The following is an 18,250-nucleotide window of genomic DNA, read 5'->3' as shown; positions in this document are numbered from 1 at the left end:
AGAAGAGAAGAGAAGAGAAGAGAAGAGAAGAGAAGAGAAGAGAAGAGAAGAGAAGAGAAGAGAAGAGAAGAGAAGAAAGTGCACGGCTTGTAGTTTCCAGCATGTAGCCTTTGAGCAAATTTCTGTTCATTCACTTCCTGTCAGCTGGTCTTCAAACAGCTTCAAGCAGTACAAGGTCCACATCTAAGCCTACCCAGGTGTGCTCTCTGGAGGCTACCTGAGATGCCTATTTTTAGACTTTTTACTACTTTTTATTGGTGTTTATCTTTTTTTTGCCATGGCAACCAATAAAAGTTGTTTATGTTGCCTCAAGCTGAATTGTCTATGTACCTCCCTACAGTAGGTCTCTATCTGCTAGGATAATAGAGGTTTGATGTATTAGGAAGTGCAACCCCACACACACACACACACACACATCAATCAATTAATATGGTATCCTAGCAACCCCAGTCAATGTTAAGTGACTGTATACAGACACACAAACACAGGCAAATATGCGCAGACACTCTCCTCTGCCCCCATCCCTTTTCACTGTACCATCTTAGCTTCCTCATGCGATGAAGCCATCCCAGCTGCAACACTCGCTGACCATAGAGAGTTCAACCACATGCGTACACTGCCTGTGTTTGTGTGTGTGTGTGTGTGTGTGGTTGAGCACTAATGGTGGACTAGTATGACTGACCACCCGCTGCTCCTCCTCTGGAGACATCTACCAGTCCATTAGTAGGACACTCACCTGAGCATGGACACATACAGGCATACACACACACACACACACACACACACACACACACACACTTTGCACTATCAGCGTCTGTTCTCTGCTAGGGTTTTTGTGGCCACTGTTTATAGCTGTAGCTGCTTAGAGGATGAGAAATAAATTTAGATAGATACACACAGGACAAACCTTCCCTCTAAGATTTGAATAGCGAGCACAAGCTAGTGGAGAATTAACTCTAATTAATCACACCCAGTAAATAATAATTTGTCAGCTACTGGTTGTGAAGAGGAAGTGTAATGTGAGAGCTGTAATTGTGATCCAGATAGATAGATCAGATCCAGCGTTACATTAAATCCTAGTCTAAAAGGTCAAATGTGGAACATACAGTATATTTTTACAGCATTCTGTGAGTATTTATCTTTTTGGCTCCATCTTTGGCACTAAGTGGTCGATCCTGTGTTGTTTAGGGGCTTCTGTAAGTGATGCTTTCATCTTTCAAACACAGTGACTGTTATTACTCATGCTAATTATCCATTTTCTTCTCTGTTTATTTTGAACAAACCACTGTTTCTACCACATCATACATAGCAGTGTGCATGGGGCTGTACTGTACAGGAGTTTGGATGCCTTTTTTGTTTGCCTTTTCCAAAACCAAATACACAAGAGAAAAATTGTAAGAAAAGGATTCAACTGTATTTTTATCTGCTCTAAAGTAAGCTGCAATTGTTAGTATATCCAGCTAACTAGCTTATTACCTGCATCAGTAACCGAGTGTTACTTCACAGGCCAAGGAGCTCATCATTAACTACATTATTTTGTGGGGTTACAGTTTACGTTAAAAAACAACAACTCATCGACTGTGTAGTATTTCCACACTGTGTGGGAGTGCACATTTGCTGATTTATTTGCCAAATCATAATTTAATGAGACAACAAGCAAAGAATGCAATTTAAAAAAATCTTTACTTATTGGTGTATAATATTAATGTAATATTTTGTGACATGTGGCAGGTTATCTAATCAGGAGATGATGACTTGTCATTTCATCACAAATAAATACAGGTGTATATTGACTTCTTTACTTTTACCTGAGGAAGACCATCTGTGGTTGAAATAATTCCAGTCATGCCCATATCAAAAGACTTGGCGAAAGACAGTAGTGTACCTGTGTTTTTTATTTCTTAAGTTACTCGCTACTCAAGTCATTTTTTCAGTAAATACTTTTGTACTCTAACTCAAGTAGTTATTTTGATAACTACTTTTATTAACTTGTTTTTGCAAAGTAACAGTACTTTTACTTGAGGCTTCTCTACCCACATCTGTTCTCTTGTAACATCAAAAGTGAAAACATATTGTTAAGAATGTAAGCTAAATAGCGTTTTCAACCAATTAATTGAGCTAACATTAGCCTAATTAGCTAGCTAGCAACAGCTGATAAAATCTGCCAGCTACAGTTGTAATTTCAGCCTGCAGCTAGAAATGAGAAACCTGTTTTTGTCACAGTCTGAAATCAAGGAACCATTGTTTAAAAAAATTTAGTTGGTAAATCTGCCACCATTATCATAAACTGAAAACTAACTAAGGAGGGTGAAATTGGTTTAGTTTATAATTTTTCTACAAACAAGAACATATGATATTTGAAGAACATGAAAGATGCTATAACCACATGAAAATACACAGTTTAAGACATTTTAAATTGAGTTAACTCATCATTATGGGGCACATTTGTGTTTGCAGTCAGGATTGAACACAGCTATAAAAAGATAATACATTGCCAAATATTTGGTTTATTGGAGTGATTTAACTGGTGGAAGTGACTGTTGGAAGTGTGGACGTGGTTAACAGCAGGCAGTGTGCCTGAGTTTGTTTCTAAACAGAAGGCGAGCCCACTAACAGACATCAGAAACATACAGACTCTTCAGATATCATGCCAGCTTCATCGGCCTTCAGAGAGAGATGAGGATGGCGGGAGACAAGGAGGATGATGGAGGTCAAGGTGGGAAGAAACAGTGGGAGGGAAAGAGGGTGCTCAAGGAAAGGGAGATGATAATAGGGGAGAGGAAGGAGGTGGGGAGTGGGAAAAACTGGGAGAGAAGTGCAGAAAAGAAGAAAATAAAGGGGGTTAGGAGAGAAGGAGGGCAATGGACTGTACATGGTGTTGAGCTTTCTGTTTCATTTGTGTGTTTTACTTTCTCCCTCAACTCTATATTAGAGGAGTTCCTCTCTCTCTGCTCTCCTTTCACCCAATTACCCATCCGTCTCTCTCTCTCTCTCTCTCTCTCTCTCTCTGTCACACACACACACACTGACTCTCTCCTTCTCATTCCTACAGTCCTCTGCATTATTCATGCTTTGGGTGTAACCTCATCAGTCAACACACACCCAGCTGACAACACACACACACACACACACACACACACACACACACACACACACACACACACAAATTATTAATGTCAACATCATTAACAGTTGTCGGAGACACTGAGGATGCAGTCAGTCAGTCACATTCTTGGTGGATTTGTCACTCACATGTCTACCTCTGCTCTGTATAGAACAACACCTTGAGAGAATAAACAGGCAAGTATACATAGGCAACATATACATCTTACAGTAACATGCTGGCTGCTCCTCTGCTGTGTTGTTGCTCCAATTTTGTGAGGAGCTGACTGGAAATGCTCTATCTGCAATGCTAATGTAGGATATATAGAGAGGAGGGAGTGGTTGTACTATGATGGCTACTACTGTTACAGTACAGGCTGTTTCACTGATGGAGATGAAAGTGATTTGACTCTGATCTGGGAAAGTCTGCAGGTTAAAAATCAACTGCCTCATCAAAATAGTAGTCAAACCTTTGCAGCTGTGAATAACTACAGTAAACTGGTTTCAGGTGGGCTACCTGTTAGTCATTGTTTATATATGTCACTGTTATAGTACAGTGTCATCTTCCTACATACAAGTGAGATGAGCTTGAGTTTCACTGAAACAAGTCTATAAAAACAGATGCAGAGAGTTGAGGGATTGTCATGAGCTGACATGAGAGGTTCTGCAGGGAGCAGAAATGACCAAAGCGGAACATCTGTGCCACTCGATGGGAAATGGGGATCTTAGAGACATGTGTGGATTGATGAGATTTGGATTGACACATAGACAGAGTCTCATAGTAGCTTAAGTTTAAGCAACTGTTTCCACCCACTATCTCAGTCAAGTCATGGCAGAAATAAAAAAAGTCTTGATTTTCAATGTTTGAATACAAAAATATAAAGGTCAATAAGATTAAGAATCTGCATGCTAGTGGATCTGTGAGGTTGTAGCACAGCGGTGCTTCGAGCTAAATGCTAACATCATGTTCAAAACATGTTCACAACGGCAATGCTAACATGCTAATGCTAGACAGGTATAATGTTTGTCACCATTTTAGTTTAGCGTGTTCCATGTGGTATCTCCGTAGATGCCATGACGCATGTCAGCTACAGCATAAAGCGTGGCTATGGCGGCCGAGTGCTACGACTCAGATGACAAGCCACTACCCCTTAACAAACAATTATAAATCCCTCTTAATGGTAGAGCCATGGTAGTTCTGTCTGTAGCTCAGTCATATACAAGTGCAAAAAAAGTTTAATATGAAAGAGTAGAAAAGGTTTCAGTCGTAGTCATCTGGACAGAATCAAGACGTTTCGGCTCATTCTCAATTGTGAAAATGATCTGAGAACTCCTAGCTTCACCTTGAAGGTCAGTTTCAGGTGAAACTAGGCAGGGTAAACAGCAGACACTCAGGAAGACTCTTCCCTGAGGGCAGGGTTTAAGCAACACAGAGTAGCCTAAATTTCTGAGTTCTCAGACCATTTTCACAATTGAGAATGACTTCCGGATGGGAGCCGAAACGTCTTGATTCTGAAAACAGTGTCCAGATGGAACACTCCTGGACGAATGAGGGACTACACCGTCTTAATATGAAAGAGATTAGCTAGGCTGTACTGAAGTGGAACGTTTTAGCAACATTCAGCAACTGAATGATGAAGTGAAACCATGTAATCAGTGATCAGTTACACTGATGGAGCTTCTGAGCTTAGTCTTCATCCAGACAGTGATGGCAGCATGATGAGAAAGACGATGAGCTGCATTTGACCACCCTCACCTCTTTCTCTCACTGTGTCTGACCTCTTGACTTATCTCTTAACTTATTTTCTATTATATCACCTTCTACACCTCTTTCAGCTTCTTGTTTGCTCCTTCACTCTTTCTTTAATTTCTTTTCTCAATTTTTTCCCTAACTCTACCTCCTCCTTACTCTCTCACAGTCGGTTATTTCTTTTCTGTTTTTGCCCTTTCTGAAATTCTTTCCTCACCCTGACTGCTCTTCATCATTAACTCCCTCACTTGCCTCCTCTCCTCATTCCCTGAGTCTAACTTTACTTCTTTAACATCCAGCACACCAGCTACAGCATCCTGCTCCTTAGTTACTGGGGAAACGGTAACCTTGGTCACCAGGTTCTAGAGGCTGAGGGATGCCCTTGCTATCAGGGTTGACACCACTTAGTGATACGTGTATATAATATATACTGTATGTGTGTGTCTCTAGGCTGCAGGACTGCCCCAGACTGAACTCCTGGCACCAGGTGGTTACCTATAAACATACACAAGCCTTACAAACACACACTCAGGAGGAGTTCACACTGCTGCCTGTGCACTGCAGTAAAATCACCTGGGGACATTCAGTAATTTGTAATCTTTACAATTTGTAATTGTAATAAAACTTGCCATGCGTGTAATTTATTAAAGTCCACTGTCATATTATGGTGAAGGCAGGCATCTTCTGATAATATTTCACCTGAGCTAATTCATCTTGAAAAATATGAATAACTAAATGGAGATTGGATTGATTTTGCCGCCCAATGTTTCTCCTCCCCTTAAATTTGCAATTTCTATCATCATATTGTCATAGAAAGGAGTCAGCAGTGAAAATCTGCAGAGGATTTTTAAAAATATATATTTTCATTCCTCAATCAAGACGTACGCAAAAAACTGGCAAACAAACACAAAAACTGACAACTCAAAATATAACTAAATACATTAAATAATACTGCTAAATAATTCAAATGTAAAATGAGTGTATGAGTGTAAAAAATTTTAAGCATTTTTCCCCTCTGCTACAGTATATCTGCTCTGTAAATCGCATGTCCTGTCCTATGAGAAAAAAACACAAAAACAAAAGGGAGAACTTTTATATTTTTTGGTTTCATGATGGCGCCCCGAGTAACGTTACTATTTGGGTATCCATCTACATAGATGGAGACCTTATGTGATACAGCCAATCAAATCTTAGATAAAGCAGTAACGTCATTATTCTATCAGACTGATGGTCACACTGAGCCAGACAGCAGCCTGCTACACAACACAAGTTGTTATCAACAACCCACGATCAGTAGACGATTTGAAGGGGGATGAGAACGAGTTTTCCCCATGCAACATTTCCCAATTTCCTTATAACATTTCCAAATGTAATTATACTAATATGAGAATTAGTTAGGTGTGTCCATGTACTGTATGCCCAGGGCAGGGGAAAGGTGGCTTTTTTCTTTATTTACTACCTTAATGGATATTAATATTCAGGTATTCAGTTATATTTTTGACTTGTCTGATAAGCTTTTGCTGCCTATTGTCAGTTTTGGGGCACCATAAAAATGATCACATTAAGGGTTTGAAAATTAAACTAGCTCTCACAAGGATAGAAATTCAAGAGCACAGGCTCAGCTTTAATGGTGCACCACTGCATTTCCAACATACTGTACTGCGTATGCACAATCGTCATCCGAAACCCCATTAAATCCTAATGAATAAGTGATGAATACAATACACAAATGCGCAAACTCATATCGTACCCACTGACTGAGCCAGCTGAGATGTTTTACACTTCTGTTTCATCCTCTCATTAATCACCATCTTCACTTACTGCCAACCTCTCGCCACACCCCCTTTGCCTCACCCACTCTCCCCTTCTCCTTTTCTTCCCTGTTGCCCTTTCTCGTCTACCGATTCTCCTCCATCAACCTTTCTCCCCTTGTATTCTCCTTATCACATGTTATTGTGTACAGACCAAATCACCTTCCTCTGCCCCGTGATCCACTTCACCTTAATCTTCATGAAGAAAGGAGAGGATGAAGAGGATGAAGTGGGGGAGGTGGTGATGGCTTGGGGGTGGAAGAAGACAACAGAGCTGAGATAAAAGAGGCAAAGATGACAGAAAAGAGAGGCGAGAGGAAGAGGAGATGGGGAGGAGGAGTCAGATGAGAAGCAGCTAAATAGCTCATGGGGGGTCACTCACCGGTGTGAAACAATTTCCTGAACAGATTTTGAAAAAAGATAGGCTTAACAAGATTTTAGTCTGAAAGAAACTGTGTGTGTGTGTGTGTGTGTGTGTGCGCACACCTGTAGCGTTGTCAATGAGTGTAGTGAGGCTCGCTCAGTGAAAGCTTGAAAAAAAAGTGCTAATGAGAGTGGCTCATTAAACATAGCATTTATACAGGACAGACAGGACAGGAGATTTAATGAATTCTCCCTCTTCTCTTTTTGTTGCCTGTTTCAGCTCTCATCACCCCCAACACACACACACACACACACACACAGACATACACAACCCTCATGGGAGGGGCCGTTACTTATCTCCACCTGCTGGAAAGCCAATTAAAATTGTTTTCTGGGACCACTTCTGACTCTGATAGTGCCATAAAAGCTTTCATAAAAAAAAGAAAAATAGTTGAAACAACACTGGATTTGAAGCATTTCAATATATTTGTTCCATCCCTGTGGATTATATATTTGCTCTCTAACACCGTCTAAATCATGACGTTCAGAGGTGTCATCTGGGAATATGAGTAGGATGCTGTTGTAGTTAAGAAGCAGACATGCAGGGGGGCTTTCTCACAGTCCTTCTCGGCCAAACAAACTCATTGTCAGCCTTTCCTTTCCTAAAGTTTTCTCTAAAACTTTACTTCATTGCTCATCATTTATAAATGGCAGTCATCTTTGATCTCGTTCACAAAATTAGGGCTCGCTCGTGGAAATGAGTGTTGCCAGAGGAACTACAGTAAAGTATCAAACTGTCAGGAAGACGTCAGAGATGCCAAACGGAGCCCACAGTCTGTCCTACATGTGATGCTGGATGATGTTATGAGTGGGATCTGCTTGCAAATACAAAACTTTGCCAAAAGTTAGCTGAGTGATCTCTTGTCTTAACAAGCTGGCTCGAGGTAGACTGACATCAACTCAACCTATCGCCATGACAACTGTCCCCAAAGTATCCTGCCTTCATGGCAACTGTCACCATAGTAACCTGCAAGAACTCCAAGCTGACACGAGCTGCAGTGAGATGATATGGACCGAGTTAACAGTTGACACCTTGTTGGTTTTACTGTGCAAATAAAGAAGTTGAGGAAGCTAACAAAGGCAACAAACCTCAATAAAAATGTTTTGGCCTTTGCTTTTCTCCAACTTAGAATTTTCACTTTCGTTAGCTTTAAGATGGAGTAATATATTTCTACATTGTCACAGCTTTCAGCTCTCACCTCTGTTAATTCAAAGTACTCAAACTCAAAGTTAAAGTAACTGTTTACTGTGTGTAAACTATGCACACTTGTATTTTTCTGTGTATACTCAAGCTAGATTTTCAAGTATGTGTACTGTGTCACTATCAAAACAGTGACATATCTAGTTATTTATGAGCTACTGTATGTAATTGTTACAGCTTCTGCTGCATTGGAACCACATTCAGACCAGGATCAAAGTTCCTAGATACGGCACCTAAGCTAAAAATGTTTCTAAACAATATGATTTGATAAGTTAAGTGGGCAAAGAGCTGGACATTTTAACAGCTCATCTTTTCACTTTACAAGGCTCACAAACTCACGATGACACTAGTGTGTGTTGAATGTGTTTTGGGGGAGTGGCTTTGGAGGGAGGCCTGAAGGGAAGGAGTGGGATTTTTTCAGTTGGATACTTTCAAAATCTAGCTGTCTCTTGCTAGTTTCCCCAGCGTTACCTACCCTAGCCTTAAAAACACAAATTAACGGAACTTCATGATTTTATGATTCAGTGTTTGCAGGACTAACTCACTTAGGTTGAAGACAGAGAATCTGCCTTTTTCACAGCAGACATTTTGACTTGTCATAGCAGGAAAGGCACAGGTGGAATTGATAACATAAACAATGGCTCAGTTCCAAGTGTCCATCTCAGTCTAGGTCTTACCCGGACCCTGGAAATGACTCACCTAAATGGAATTCAGCCATCGTTACTGTTACTGATTACACCTGTGCATTTCCTGCTATAACCTTTTTAAATGTCTTATGTGAAAAAGGCTTATTGTTTGGTTACATTTTGTTCTTTTTAAAGGGTGAAATGTTCTACATGTTGAAAATATATATGTCAGAGTTATAACAAATTGTAATCCTTATTTTATGCCAAAGGAGAAAAGTTTTTCCACTGTTGTCTGTTTGAGAACAGTTTAGAATTTAGGTGTATGACCATATTGTAGATGTAGATTGGAATAGGTAACAGAACCAAAGCAGATCATACTGTTTATCCATGTCTTAAGCTGCTGCTGTAATCTTACCATCTAAAGATAATTATGTCTTTCAAATAACTCTGCTGCTTCCTTTGTATATTAGCAGGATAATTACAATTAACACCTGGGCTGATCTAATGTAAGGTCAAAGGTGATTTGAGTTTTTTAATCATCACTAATTACTATATGATCAGCTCATTTGCAGAATCTCATTAGCCTCTTAAGACGGGCAGCAACGACTGCTTCCACTAATTGATACCTTGACAGTCAAACTAATGAATACTGCATGAAGTGAATGGAAATATCACATTTGCATGAATTATTAGTAGTGTTGGTTGTTCCTCTGGGAGCACGAAGGGAAGGATGATGAGCGATGGTGACACAGACACAGAGTATCAGTATCTCTCTGGTTTCTAGCAGTTTGCCCAGCTGCATCGATCACAGCTATGGATATCAAACTTCTTCTAAAGGAATACACATTCAGACGATTTATATTCTTGTGAGAAAAATAATGTCCTTGAAGATTATACAGGTATTGCATTGGCTACTGTAATGTGTTTTATTCCAGTATGTGCAGTATGTAATTTTATTCAGCCTGTCTTACATTTCAAGGATTTGGCAAGGTTTTTGCACCATAGCTGAGCCAATACTGCTGGGGTATAAATTTCAGCTGAATAATCTGGAGATCCATTTTCGTTCTTGCTGCAAACCGCCTTTGTGTTCCAACCAAGGAGAAGAAAAAACCCACTTCTGTACAGAGCTGTGGGTAACTGCAGAGTACAAAGTCTGCCTTCCTATTCCACTCAGTCTTTCTCTCTGTGTCTATATCCATTGAGGTAGATGGAGAGTTAATCAATTCTCACTGGGCTCTAAAAGGCCAGGGCTCAGGCTACAGCCTTCTGCTCAAGCTAATATCACGCTCTGTCTTTTAGCTCCACCCACTCCGCCTCCTCACATCTGCCTCAATTTGGAGATTTTCTCCAGTTTTTACATGGATGTTGTCTTGAAACCTGTTTTAAAGTAAAAACAACCCATTGGACGCATTGATTCTACTGTTTTCTAATTCAGGATATATAGGTCACTATATCTTACTATATCATGACATCTACAAGATGGGAGTATTTATCTGTTTGGAATACGACAGAATGGGTGAGAGAGAAAAGAAGAAAGACAGAGAGGAATACAGTAGATGGGAGGGGGGAGGGTGAGGGTGAAGAAATGAGACCAGCAGCACAGAAAGGAGGCAGTGATTGGTAAAGACAAAGAAGAGTGCAGAAGGAAAATATGAAGAAATGAGCATCATTTGTGCTCCTATATTTAAGGGTAATATTAAATTGAAACATTCCAGTCCACTTAGACTTTTGCTGATAAGCTCCAGCTTCTGAAGAGGCACTCTTTGAAAAAACTGGCTAACACTAAAATTGTTGCTCAAATGATATGAAGAGTGATTTTGGGTAAGAGTTTAAAATGTGGTAGTTGATCTGCACCATTTTACTTAAAGTGGAAAAATGTAGTTTCTAGTTTTTTGTCGTTATTTTTTTTTTTTATACATGTTTTTTAAATGAAATTACTATAACAGGCTAAAAATGCTACCAGTACATCCTATCATCACTACCAGTACTTGTCTGTAAAGTTGCAGATTACATTTTACAGCTCAGGAACCAGGTCTGTCGGTTCTTAGGAACATGTGCAGCCCCCTATATTTTCAACCCCTAGCCCTGAATTCCACACAATAAAAATAAATACATATTAGTTTAGATGTTGCTGAAGCCTGACATCAGAACTGAACGAGATAATCTGACTGTCAGCCATAATCAGTTTTACACAGTGCCTAAGTGGCATAACCATATGTGTTCTGACGCAGCAGCTGGAGGCTAAAAGACGAACTTAGTTTCCCCCAGACAGACAGCGGTCTATATGGCTAAATGCACGAGGTGATTTATGTACAGTATAAGTGAAGATATGAGTGATATAAGTTTTAGATGGACGTGTGGACTGAATATAACTTGCATCCGCTAATGAACTGCTCTTATCAGTAATGTTCTAAAATCTCAGACAGCTGTATATCACAGTAAATAAATGTGCAGATAAATGTGATGCTATTATTATTTTATAGACTAACTTCATGACACATCCCTAGTTCTGCTTTCTGCTGATGCAGAACAAAACTGAAGGTACGAGTAACCCTTTTGTAGTTTAAAGTGGCGTGCAGTGGCCACTCTTTTTGATACTACCAAAGTACCAAAGTAAGCTCACCAAGACTGAATGAATGTAACTGATACTAAATTTTATACTGACATTTACAAATTAACTGTATTCAATGTGGACTGGTTATGTCATGGTGATACCCATTCCACCAAATAAGGTCAGTATCAACACCAATATTAATCGGACGTCTCAGATCATCCCTACTTCTATCCTAAATGTCTGTTCTTCAATGAGAACTCTCAATCTTTCTCATGAGTGGGCTCCTATGGTTCACACAAGTTTTTTGTTGGCATTTTGCCAACAAAAAACACACAAGGGGAGAGAAAGAGGGGTATGACAGACAACAAAGGTCCCCGGCCAGAAACAAACTGTGGATTTCACACCAAAAACAGCCCTATGTTAATGATCCGGGAAGTCAAAGGCTTATCAGATGCCAAAACACCCCACAACGGTTTGTAATACTGAAAATTATCACAGCAGCAACTATGTTAACATTTCATGTGACAATTGTGAGGCAAACAATAGAAATATGATGTTCACATTACAAAGTGATCCACCAGGAATGTGTGTGTGCATGTATTTGATTGGCCAATGCAGCATTTTGCTGGATGACGTCGCGTTGGCAACCCCACACTGCGTCGCTGGACTGGCTCCATTCAAATGAATGAGAGGGCTTTTTCATGCAGAGCTACTGTCAGTCTGAATGCTGCCTTACCAGGGCACCCAGCTGCAGATTTTCTACTTGCTCGTAAACTGCTCCAATGGTCACTGGTGCACTAGTGCAGTGGTCGCAATCAGTATGACAAACAAACAGAGGCAGAAAGAAAAGAGTGAACACAAGAGCAACACACAGGCAGAGAAAACGGAGGGGCTACTACAATGCAACAGAAAATCTAAAAATGAATGTTTGCTAAATGACTGACAGCTGCAGCTTCTGGACTGTATTTGAAACAAAGGTACTTTAGCCTCCAATCTCTCTTTGCAGTAAAATCTACTGTAGCCGTGAAATCTGAAACACAAGCACACGCAAAACCTCCATCAATATTAGACTTGTCAGCAGTGTCTGTGCTTCAGTTTGGCTATGTGACTCCCCTATACAGCACTGTTGGAGCTCTTCCACACTGCCTGCAACAGACAATATAATGACATCACAGCCCCAAAGAAAAGAGAGAGTGAGGGTGTGTATGTGCGTGTTACAGGAAAAAAGGACAGCATGAATGAGAGTGAGAAGAAGAGAGAGCACAAGAGATACAGCAAACGAACAAGAGAGACACTCGACTGATTGATTAAACAATGGCTGCTCATTAGAGAGAAACTAGCCCGAAAACTAGCCCGAGGTTGTGTGTGAGGGAGGGCAAGTGTGTGTGTGTGTGTGTGTGTGTGTGTGTGTCTGAGTGCTGCTGAATGGCCTGCAGCTGAAAGAAAGATTCAGACAGAGCTGGTGGATAAAGATATAGAGACACACAGAGCAGAGTCAGAGTGCTACACACACACACACACACTGAAGCAGAACCCTAACATGAACATCGATATGGGAGTGTGGCTGTGGACCAGCTGCTATATATAGCACATGGGAAAAACTAGGATAACACATTACTGTTCTGCAGCTGACTGCCATACACACACACACACACACACACACACACACACACACACACACACACTCACAAACACATGCACTCACAATCTGAACCAGCACAAGAAAGAAACTTGACATACCATTATTTTGCCGCACTCCACAAGGCAACACACGCACACACACAAGGCACTACTGTAGGGCGCACGCACACACACACACACACACACACACACACACACACACACACACACTCACTAAGGCACTCAGATATCATCCAGCCCCACAAACACATACACACCTCATTACGCCTGATCTATGAGAATAGACTCACTGTCCATTGTGTTGTATGTTTGGAGGGTCAAATGTGGACACACTGCGTCCACATCTGTACAGCTGATGCAGAAGACACACACACATACAGGACACTGGAGTTTAATAGAGCCAAACATAAATATGTGTGTTCATCTTCTGATGGTAGTAAAAAAAAAGTTTCAGCTGAATTCAGGTTTTCAGTTTTTGCAAGAGCTTCACCAGTGAAGTAAGATTAGGTTGGGTTATAAGCCAACTATATTAAAATGCAAAAGCAAATATCAGCAGTCGCTGTCAAAGTATTTCCATTTAAAAGAACACATAGAACAGTTTCTGGATAACGGTTCCATTGATCAATTTACCTTGTATGGGATGTAAACAAAAGCAAAATCATCAATGTGCCCTTGATAGATCTTAAACCTGCAATAGCTAATTTGTTGGCCACTTGGGGGCAGCAGAAACAGGTTGTGAACACATTAACCTACAGTATCACCTTTAAGTTCATATGGCGAACTTGTTACAAACAGTCGCTTATTTGCATATCACATTATCATTAATTTGGAGTTGTGCTTCTTGTCACATAATGAATATTCACTCACGTTTAGCTCCGTTTTTGGTCTCTACCAACTCCTAAGGGAAATATCTGGCTCTTGAGCTGCTAAATGCTCCACTGTGTTCACCAGCTAGTCGCTAACCATTATGTTCATCTTAAAAATGAAAAGTTTAACCTGTAAACAATAAAACACACTCTTGCTCAATTCTATACACTCCGCTACAGCCTCACTTGTTCTGTTATGACCATGGTTTATGGCTAATACTAGCTGATGTTAGCATGGTGCACAGAAGCCAAAACTCCACTGGATGGTGGATTTTGGTCTTTGCCTAAAAGCCAATTATCCAAAAACATGTTGCAGTGATTCCATTCCCAGTCAGACTTCCATAAAATTAGTATGACCCAAAAGTGACATCAAATAAACATTTCATCTCCAAATGTATCAACTGAATTTTGGAGGCAGTGGGAGTGAAAAGCTATGTGAACATCAGTAGAAGAGTAGGTCAAGAGTAGAAGAAAAGCTGTTGCTAGCCATCATTCCACTCTCTTACTCTCACACACACCCAAACACACACACACACACACACACACACACATTTACCTTTTTGGTGAAGTCCATGGCTTTGAGGATGGAAAGGTTGAGTGTTTCCAACGAGGCCAGAACTCCCTCATAGTCCCCCATGTGCTTGGCAAAGTAGTCTGTACACACACACACATACAGGCAAATTGGCACATTACAAAATTTGTACAACTTTTGGAGTCAAAAAATAATTTGCAGTGGTTATCCAAAAGTAGCTGAATTAATAAAATATATTGTAAAGAAAAATAACTGATGTCAACTGAGTACTTTTTAATAATAGATAAGAGAGAGAATGAGGACAGCGGCAGGGAAGTGTGTGTGTGTGTGTGTGTGTGTGTGTGTGTGTGTGTGCATGTGGGCAGTCTACTTACCACAGAGTTCCTTAGTGTCAACATTACTATCACAGCATAGCAGAGGAGCAGCAGGTAGAGAGAAAGGGAGGGAGGGAAGGAAGGAAAGTAGGAAGGAAGGAAGGGAAATAATGGAGAAGAGCAGGGTCAGAAACAGAGGAAAGATGTTTTGCATGCAGTCTCTGTAACTCTCTCTCTCTCTCTCACACACACACACACACACACACACATTTGTTTCACTATCCCATTGGGGGACAGTCATTGATAAACCCTAACCCTAACCCTAACCCTAGCGCCTTACCCTAACCTTAACCATCAAAACTAAATGCCTAACCTTAACCCTTACCCTAACCCTAACCTTAACCTAATTGTAACCTGTACCCTAAAACCAAGTCTTAACCCTTAAAAAGCAGTCTCTACCTGTGGGGACCTCAATTCCCCATGGGTTAGTGTGCATTCAAGTTAAAGTCCCCGCCAGGATATAAGAACATGAAGCACACCCACACACACACACACACACACACACACACACACACACACAGAGTTGGAGTTTGGCAAGCAGGGAGCAATCTAACAAGACTGTCTGACAGGAGTCTGAATCAATCCACTGCCATCATTCATGCTCAGTTCACTGTGTGGGGACTCATTTGGCTGCAAATTCTTCACTGGCGTAAAGAAGACTTTCCCTGGTTGACTGACCAGGAGAGAAAGAGGAGAACAAGGGAGGAGAGGCAAGGATGGAGAGAAAGAAAAAGAAGAAGTGATGTTTATGGAGGAAGGAAGAGAAACCAGCCAAAAGAGGGATGGGAGATGTAAGTGATGATGGGAGAACTGGGGACAGAGGAGGAGACAGGCAGAAAGACTCCATCTGTGCCTCTGTTCATCTTAATTATAAAGTGCTGCTCAGTAAATACTGCACATTAAAGGTAATGTCAAAAAACACAGTAATTGAGGTTTAAAAATCACTTCTTCATTGCTATTTGAATATTGAAAATATTAGCAAAAGACATGCTCTGTTTTGATTGAATGATCCTTGTTAGACAGCCTGATTTGATAATGGCCCATTTTATTTTATTAAGCAGCCATTTCATTTAAATGCACAGGTTCTGCCAGAATTAATCCTGATCCTTCACTGTGACAGATGGGCTTAGACAATATCAAGCAAAAGTCTAGTTTTACAGAACATTAAGTATATTTCCATGTTTACTAATGACATATGTAGTTTAAATTGGTGTCATTGTTGTAAGTGTTCCAACATTTAGTTGGCTAAAATAATAGTGGCAGATTGTTTACGATCCAAGATCCAGATGCTGCATTTTCACAGAGGAATTAGTAATTATGTTGTTCTCTGCAAGCGATACAGGCACCTACTGGGCTAGTTAAGATTTATCATCCCTCCAAGTTGCATTAGTCTTGGGATTCCACCTTACAGGAATATGCGATAGGAATCAGCATATGTTTTTATATTAACAGACTTTATTAGTATCAAACACAGTGAAGTGGCAAAACCAATGAAAAGTGATGATGTGGGGCTTCCACAAAGTATCTCATTCATGTCTGTAGGCCGAGCAGAAGCAATGACGTCATTAAAGGAATTTCATATTAAATTGTGTTTATGGATTATTATTGCTTTGTGTATGTTAAAGGGGCACTCCACAGAGTTTACACATCAATTTCAGGTTACTCGTCATACTCAACCTGTGAAAAGTTAAATCTGAAAAATAACAACACAGAAATACAACAGAAAGCCTGTGTTACAAACTGGAGGTGTGGCGTTTGAAAGACATGGGCTTCTCCCAGGCAGAGTGATAGAGGAGGATGGAGAATGGAAACAAGAAGAGCCTGGCAGAAAACAGAAAGAGAAATCTAAGAAAATAGCCTGATAGGGAAAGAAAGCTGGAGATTGGATGAAACCAAAGACTGACAGAGACAGATAGACAAATGACTGGAAGCAGGACAGCGCTCAGTCTCTGCCCGCACCGTCCCTCCTCTCCATCCATCAACTTCCTGCTTCAACAGGAAACGCTTACGCTCTCATTTCATCTTTTACTCGGAGCGATCAATAACCTTATCTGCTGTCACATGATAATGCTGAGGCCTGGCATGCAGCTGCCAAGTCTACTTAACTCTAATTCTGACTACATGCACTGCAGTGAATAAGATTTATAAAGCGCGATCCTTCATCAAGAGGCAAGATGGCTGACGTCAGAGAGATGGTCTGCTTACTGCACTGATTTAAAAAAGAAAAAATCTCCACTAATGGCTGAGCCTGGTGGAGGATTTATATATCAAACCTAATTCAACTCTACAGCAACCATAAAGGTCAGCTTTTGTTCTGCTTGGCTTCTTTTTATTTCAAGGCCCTGCAGGTTCCTGAGGTTGTGTAAATTAACAGAGGCAGTCTTTTGATCACTCAGATCCCACTGTGTCAGCACACTTCTCCTGATTGCACGCTGGACGACCTGATTAGCTGATTATAAAGAGTCAATAAATTGATTTAATGCCAGCCAATCCAAACAAAGTGTCCCAGGGAGCAGTAGAAGTTGTGTTAGAAGATCTCAAAATAGGTAACATTGACTTTTCTCAGTTTTCACTCTTCTTTCATTACTTTCTCCCACTGTTTTTTTAATCTCTTCTCCCTTTATCATTGAAAATGTCACTTAACATAAGGGGCTTCGGTACAAAAGGTTCTCCATAAAAGGACATTTTCTGGCTGCAGGATAAATTACATACATTTTACCTAAGCTTGCACACACATACAAAATTGACAAGTGTGATACTGAGGCTGTGCAGCAGCAGAACAGCTGCGTCCATCTCGCCTCCTTTTCATAATTGATAGTGAGATGGATCAAAAAGTCACGGTGGCTTGAGCACACACACGTACACACACATACACAGATGCATAAAGGTACAAGTGCTGTATGCAGATTTATTTCATGCAGTGACACGGCCATGTCGCATGCTGTAGGCAAACACACACGCACACACACACACACACACACACACACACACACACACACACACACAGTAGTGGTATAGTAGTGCTGACCTGGTGTTATCAGAGTCAATGGTGTGAAACAGCTTCTCCAGCTCTTCCTCGTTCAGCGTGCCATCGGAGAAGAAAGCCTGGAACTCATCCAGAGACAGCTTACCATCATCTGCAAGAGACACACACACACACACACACACACACACACACACACACACACACACACACACACACACACATCAATGTGAAATAATTTGGAGCATCCTCCCAATGAGACCTGAGTTCCATTAAAGATCTTGACATTTGTAGGATGTAAGGCGGTAATGTTGGTTGGTCAGTATCACCACTTTAGTTAAGACTAAAATATCTCAACAACTGTTGGATGGACTGTCATGAAATTTG

The 18,250-nt window shown here is 40.6% G+C and overlaps 1 protein-coding gene across 1 annotated transcript in view; it reads right to left on the bottom strand.

The window, feature by feature from the left end:
- The window catches only part of necab2 (N-terminal EF-hand calcium binding protein 2), a gene marked incomplete at its 5' end in the record, with an annotated part of 81,824 nt that extends 63,797 nt beyond the window's left edge, over positions 1-18,027 (bottom strand). Inside the window, 3 exons of the mRNA XM_044194051.1 lie at positions 14,531-14,628; positions 14,881-14,906; positions 17,909-18,027. Coding sequence (XP_044049986.1) covers positions 14,531-14,628; positions 14,881-14,906; positions 17,909-18,027 — 243 coding nt within the window. The remainder of the gene's footprint in view (positions 1-14,530; positions 14,629-14,880; positions 14,907-17,908) is intronic.
- Between the last annotated feature and the right edge of the window lie 223 nt (positions 18,028-18,250).

The sequence above is a fragment of the Siniperca chuatsi genome, linkage group LG4 (genome assembly GCF_020085105.1).
Source record: "Siniperca chuatsi isolate FFG_IHB_CAS linkage group LG4, ASM2008510v1, whole genome shotgun sequence".
In the NCBI taxonomy this organism is placed as follows: domain Eukaryota; kingdom Metazoa; phylum Chordata; class Actinopteri; order Centrarchiformes; family Sinipercidae; genus Siniperca; species Siniperca chuatsi.
This window is presented reverse-complemented; position numbering and strand designations above follow the sequence as displayed.